This window comes from Bradysia coprophila, unplaced genomic scaffold (genome assembly GCF_014529535.1).
Source record: "Bradysia coprophila strain Holo2 unplaced genomic scaffold, BU_Bcop_v1 contig_176, whole genome shotgun sequence".
In the NCBI taxonomy this organism is placed as follows: Eukaryota; Metazoa; Arthropoda; class Insecta; order Diptera; family Sciaridae; genus Bradysia; species Bradysia coprophila.
This window is the reverse complement of record NW_023503442.1, coordinates 438771-445485: the sequence shown is the minus strand read 5'-3', so window position 1 is coordinate 445485 and position 6715 is coordinate 438771. Positions and strand designations below refer to the sequence as shown.

Below are 6715 nucleotides of genomic sequence, written 5' to 3'. Positions count from 1 at the left end.
ATAACTGCTTCTCTGACGGAGTTTCTAAATGTTCTCGCCTCTTGTATTGCAGTCAGTGCTTCCCCAGACTTTGTGATGCGAATTCGCGTCTGTTCCTACTAGGACCGGAACGGTAATTTTTTTACAGTGATTCATCAAATCTTTAATCTCCTGGTTTGGAGGCATGTATGCAGAGGCAACAACAACTTTATGTTCTTTGCCACGAATGTAGAATTTCAGCAGAGCTGCTGCTAGATCTCCTGAAATGGAAGGATGTTACAATTCTTCGACGTTATTAAACAGGTTCTTATTTTGTCTGTACCTGAGTGGTGAATGACGCGACGTTATACGTTTTATTGTCACATCATTTGACTTTGTTCCTAACAATGTAAGGTTCTTGTATGAAGAGGATAAAGTGTTTTTCGTCTTCGTTTCTTGAAATTTTTTTGTTGTAATCTTTCTGCCGTGTCCTTGACAACCTTCGAATACATTACAATTCTATAAGCCAAAAATTATGTCTTTAGAAGGAAACGTGTTACCTTGACCAACTTCAACTTTTCTCTAGCCGATTTAAAGTCATCTCTGTCCATCCATGAAGCAGGATCATGACTCAAAAATTCGGTGTCGATTGAGAAGCGTTCGAAAAATTTGAGCGTATGACAATTCACGAAATCGCTGAGACTGCTCTGTACCACTTGATGGAAATTTTGCAAATCGACTATGACCCTTTTCAGTGGTTCTCTTTCCGGGTCAACTTGAAGTCGTTTCACCATCTTTCGCTTTTGGAGGATTGACACTTTTTTGTCGAAAATTGCAAATCCTAAGGCTTCTTCAGTTAGATACCATAAGTGATTGACCATTTTTCGTACGACCTCATCTGTCACAGCTTCATCTACTGACCTTGTCAGATCGATTTTTTGGTTAAATTCGAGGTCCAGCATCGGCGTTTCTATGGCGCGAGGAGACCGAAACCAATAGGCCAAGTAATGTCGAATGATAAAAATACAGAGTGCCATGCCAACCTTCAGATCTTCGGACAGCTCAATTTGTTCTCAAAAAAAACATTTTCAACGTATAAATGTCTTTTGCCATCAACCTAGCGTGGTGGACTGCCCCTGGTCGGTGGAATATTGACGCTCTACTTTCGGAATTGGGTATCTGCTCACCGAGAAACAACAGACTAACCTCCAGGAATTCTCTGTAGTCATACCTGCGAATTGGTTTCGCCAATTGTTTTTTGATGAACGTTTTCAAGCCTTCTAAATTTTCGCCGGCGAGCTGTTTTCTGACATAACGATCTTTTATGCCAGGTATGTATCACTCCTGATCGATGTTGTTCCAATCTTGTTGAAATGTTTTAAACATAGGAACGTCCTTTGCCTGTTGTGCCGTATACCTTTTAAGTATTTCGGTTATTTCGGTTCATTGAAAAACCAAAAACAAATTTCACCTTTAACTCAAACACGGCGCGTAGAATCACCTCCGCTATATGATGGCGACATGGAAGGTACAGTAAACTTCTTCCCAACAGTTGTTCCAGCCGCACCGCTGCTCCTTGAAAGCTTCCTGTATTTGAACTTGTTGTGTCGAAACAGCAACATTCCACTTTGTCGATCTGGTCCCAGTTTTCTAAGAGCTCCGTCACCCAGCTCTCGAGCTCCTAGCAACTGGTCTTTGCCCGCATTAGTTATTTTGACCGACAGCCGATCCAGTTTTTCCTTGCTTGTGATATTCTCCATGAGTTTACCGTCCCAATGAACGGTTGATCCTTTTGTGGACTGTAGAAATTTGAAAGTTGGAATTTCGAATAATCATACTGAGCAATAATCATAATTAATAAGAAATATTTTCACATAAGAAATAAAAATCGGAAGAAAGACAATACCTGAAATTTGAATTTGCCTTTAATCTCTTCACTGTTTATTTTCCTGTCCTTAGTTCGTTCATTGCGTAATTCAACACCACCGTTGAAAATTCGTATGCTGAATCGTCGTCTCTCACGCTAAATTCGTGCTGGAAATGAATTGCTTCTATTGGTCTATTATCGGTCCATTAATGTTCCTCATGTACATAAACGACATTCTTCAATTAGATTTCATTGGCAAGATACTATTGTACGCGGACGACACAGTCCTTTACTATGCGGCTGATTCACCAAGTACCTTGGAACAAATTATGCAACGCGACGTCAGGCTACTGCACAAATGGCTTAATCAAAACATTCTAACAATGAACATTGGGAAGACATGTTATATGACGTTTGGACGTGCCAGCTCTCTGCCTGACTTTAACATTATGATCGACAATGAAAACATAAAACGTGTTCGCACCTACAAGTATGTACCTTGGTCTCATCTTAGACGAAAAGCTAACATTCGACTGTCACATCGAGCACGTTAAAAAGATGGTTCGTCCGTTCGCACCGCTGATGTGGAGATGTGGAAAATACATTCCGGCCGGTAAAAGAAAGCAACTTTATCATGCGTATGTTCAGAGTCACATCGTTTACATGCTACCGATCTACAGCCAGGGTAACAAAACAAAAATGGATGAACTGCAAACTATGCAAAATAAGTGCCTCAAAGCGTGCTTTCGACTTCCCAGAGACACTTCAACCACCTTTCTGTACAGCGTTAGCATTCTCCCAATTCATCAACTTGCCATAGTGGAGAGAGTGGTGCATCTGCATCGTATGGTTAAATCATTGACGAAACATGGATTCGACATCCGACTCAATGGAGACATTCATATGCGATCCTCAAGACGACGAAGTTGTGTGCATCTATTAAACATTCACCCATCACTACAGCAGTCCATCAGTGAGTATAACCGGCTCAGTTCCGAAGTCCGTCAGCTCAGGTGTATTCACTCATTCAAAGCTAAAGTTAAGCTCAAAGTCATGAATGAAAGTGAGATGTTTTCTGCCATATCTCCCTTCGTTTTTGTGAATTGATTGTGGATAACTTTTTTGTGATATTTTATTCTAATTTTACCTTAGACGAAATTGATAGTATTCTTACTGTGATAAAAATTTAATTTATTATTTTGAATGTTGTATTGCTTCGGTGGTGTTCCGAACATTGAAATAATATTTTATGCATGAAGATTGCAAGTTACTTGACAATGAAATTGAAATTTGGAAATAAAATTTTTGTTTTACGCGCCCTGACGAGATTTGAACCCCAGACCTCTTGCGTATGAAGCAAGCGTTCTACGTATCAAACCACAGGACTGATAATTTATATTTTGATTGACACGAAAATTTGATTTTTTTTAAATTGTATACTTTTTCGAATGAGGCTGTATTCCGCGCAATGTTTATTATGGAATGATTAAATAAATGATTTCAAAAAAAAATTGGTGTGATATCCTTTCATAATTTCCTCGTTTATATTGTCGAACGGTGATAGTTTCCGCAATCGACAATGATTTCGAGTAATCTAATCTGATGTCGTATGGGACGTGGTAGATGTCTTGTTGCGTTTTGTCGATGCTAGTCTAGTTGTCTTCACTTAGCTTGAAATCGCTTGAATTATTCACGAAAACCAAGTCCAACACATTTATTTTTTTGTTTGAAAGGTATTAACGAATGTAAATCGTCAGAACTACTTCCGGTCTTCAACAAAATGGCTGCAGGCGTTTGTCTGTGGAGTGTTTTAGGCATTCCATATATCACGCTGTATTAGAGTTACGGACATATTAGGGCTACGGAAGGATTAGGGTCAGGGACGAATTAGGGTTACGAACGCACTAGGGTCACGTACGCAATAGGATTACGGGTCGTACTTTAATGAGGCGGTACAAGTCTGTTTAATATTTTGAAATTGTAATATCTCGGATGTAGCCTTTAAAAAGCGATTATTTCAAGAAGAGAATGCCACAAAATAGGTCGTGGTTACATAGTTGCCCATTTACCTATTATATGCCATGCACGAATTGTGAAATCGTTTGTCCGATCACGATATCGTGTCCATTTTCTCAACAGCAAAGCGTATAAATATTAATGTTCGTAGAAAACAGGAAAGTATTCAGTGCGATTCCTTCCATTTGTTCCAATACCTGTAGAATTATGCCGAAACTAAAAGAATGTTTAGTGATAGCTTTTATGGCGAACTTTGCTGTAAGTAAACGAACGTTTGTAGAACTTACTCACCTAAATATCCGGAAAGACCGATTAACATTTTCCGTTTAGGCCAGCAACATTCAAGAGTACAAACCACGGAATCCCCTAAGATTCGCTCAACAAATATTTTGGGACAGCCGAACCAATGTGGCTATATTCGTTGATTCCATAGGCAAATACTGGTGACTCCTGGTAATATGCACTCAGTTTCATTTGAATTTTCCATTTTCAGCTGCTGTCAAGAATCCGTCAATATTCCAATTCGATTGGGAAACGAAACGTCTCTACGAAACCACTTTGAAGAAATCCTCTAGTGTACCATCGTTCTGTGTTCCATCAGCCAGTGATACCGATTTACTAATCTGTGGTTTCACCAACTGTACGTCGTACGTGTCTTTGCCACATCTCTCCCCTGAGGCAGTTAGGCGTGAAGATGTTAGTTGTCGCAGTCCAACAGATTCGGGTATAATCGATCGCGCAGTCACTTTATCTGATGGGTTGCTTCTTGTTAGTTTGCATCCTGGAAACTGTGACACATTGGATACAGAATCAGCGGCAGCATATCTCGACTTAAAAAGACATTGCTATGTGGACGTCATTTCCCCTGGATTCTTTTCGAATGGCTTCGCTTTTGACTCAAAGACAAACACATTATTTATGGCCGATGATTGCTTGCCAGCGATAGTGGCATATAAATATGATGATCGGAAAAAGACATTCAGTAAGTCAAGAATCGTTTACCGCTTCGTGCCAGCAAAGAACTTTCCTTCCGGACTCGCTGTGGATCAGTGTGGGAATTTGTATGTTGGCGAACAAAATAAGGGAAGAGTCTACTACATCGACACGAAGTAGCGTTGTCCAATTTCTTTTCACTTCAATTGCATTCAAATTGTTCAAATTGTTGCAGGAGTGGTAAGCTTTTGGAAACAATCAAAGTGCCAGGCACGCATGTTAGTGACGTCGCAATTGTGGGACCGAAATTAGATCATTTGGCCGTTGTAACTGGAATCGATTATACAGATACTTACGGAAACAATCAATACACCTCCTCTCATCCGGGTGACGGTAAATTGTACTTGATTCCACTTGCTCGTCCACGTTGTCTAGGAACAGCTGGAACATCCGTTGCTGATGTTTAACTTCTCTACAATAAAGGAATGAGTTTGAAAATGAAATAAAAGTAAAATCAACCCAAGTAAACAACAAAAGTGATCAGCCGATTGTTCGAACTACAAAAAGTGCTCCTATTTATTTCGGACGAGGTTATGTTGCACGTTAGCCTTAAACTTTAGGCCAACAAACTAGAACCTTGTTTTAGAAATTTGAAGAAAGAAAGCTCACTCCTGCGTTTTTGAGCAACAAGCTTCAGTAAAACTACATTTCCGAAAAGTATGATTGTATATATCACCTTCGGCACGGATTCGCAAACTCTACGCCTGTAGAAAATGCAGTTACTAAAGCCTGTTGCTCAAAAGTTACTTCCGCAGCATCCAATGTTACTTCGTTACTTAACTCGTTCAGCGTACAGTAAAGACAAAATGACCAGAACTCACTGGTGCACACTATCAGCATCTGATTCGGTTTCAGGTTTCCATCGATCTGCAATGATTAATGTACGGAGCTATAGAGGAACTACCCACGAATGAGACCATGCCCTTTCATCTTTCGCAATAAGCGACATTGGACGAACACTTGATGCTGGTGTCGTCTGGCTCTACGTACCAATCAAAAATTGTGTTCTCATTGCTTTTCTGTGACATAAACTTGATCTATCTAGAAAAATACTGATTTTAGGAATACTGAGGGGGTAGGGTGGTGTCGAAAAATCCTAATTTACCGCGTGCGTAATTTCCGAATGGCCCCTAAGGATACCGTCACTTTTATATGAAATTTATGGTATCCTACAGTATCTACGGTATACTAAATAGGTCTCTGTTTCTCATCAAAGCAACCAGTATCCCATTCCAGACGCCGTTGTGTTCCGTTAAAAGTTATGTTATCCCATTTAGGATATTGTCACTTTCATATAAAATTTACGGTACCACACGTCTGTTTCTCGTACAAAATTTCAATACTTTTTTTAGAACATTTGTATTTGCACTTGTAACTCATGTAGCAGCTTTTTTTTGCTAAATATCCGAAAATTTGACTCAAACTGATGTCCTCAAATCCATGAGTTTACAGACAATAATGTAAAGGAGTTATTACTCAATCACAAACTTATTCAAATATTGAGGCCTGTAGTACACCACAGTACAAAACAAATGGTTAACCATAATTAAGCTCAATACGCAAACCAACGGTTGCGCATGTAAAATTGTAAAAGCTCGTCAACAATTGAAACAGTTATTAACAGAGGTCGGTACTGAGGAATGAACAACGAGATCGCTTGCATTCCCAAATTTACGAGTTCATTCAACATAGACGAAACGCATTGTACATATTAACCCATAATTAAAAACCAATGGGGATATTCAATGCAGCTTGTTGGTAGAACAAAATGAGAAAACAATTCTGTTTTCTTGACATTGAGAAGACCCAGCTGTTTATCCATACAGAGGATGTGACCGTCAAACGTTCCACCGTTTCAAGACATTACGTCAACCACATCCT

The 6715-nt window shown here is 39.5% G+C and overlaps 1 protein-coding gene and 1 long non-coding RNA gene across 2 annotated transcripts; one reads left to right on the top strand and one right to left on the bottom strand.

Moving 5' to 3' along the window:
* Window positions 1-411: 411 nt before the first annotated feature.
* On the bottom strand, window positions 412-1753 carry LOC119075069. Its single transcript, XR_005087298.1, has 3 exons — window positions 1430-1753; window positions 519-1375; window positions 412-458 (listed from the first exon to the last, which is right to left on the bottom strand). It is a non-coding gene; the product is annotated as an uncharacterized LOC119075069 (long non-coding RNA).
* Window positions 1754-4003: 2250 nt separating this feature from the next.
* LOC119075068 lies at window positions 4004-5297 on the top strand. Its single transcript, XM_037181461.1, has 4 exons — window positions 4004-4099; window positions 4172-4274; window positions 4335-4950; window positions 5010-5297. The coding sequence occupies exons 1-4, from the start codon at window positions 4049-4051 to the stop codon at window positions 5239-5241; spliced, it is 1002 nt and encodes a 333-aa protein (XP_037037356.1). The 5' UTR covers window positions 4004-4048; the 3' UTR covers window positions 5242-5297.
* The last annotated feature ends 1418 nt before the right edge of the window (window positions 5298-6715 follow it).

Bases quoted from the DNA above. Each gene is read 5' to 3' on its own strand.
- LOC119075068 (XM_037181461.1), top strand. From the start codon at position 4,049: ATGCCGAAACTAAAAGAATGTTTAGTGATAGCTTTTATGGCGAACTTT. The intron at 4,100-4,171 runs GTAAGTAAACGA...TTTTCCGTTTAG, and splicing joins CTTTTATGGCGAACTTTGCT to GCCAGCAACATTCAAGAGTA. The intron at 4,951-5,009 runs GTAGCGTTGTCC...AAATTGTTGCAG, and splicing joins GTCTACTACATCGACACGAA to GAGTGGTAAGCTTTTGGAAA.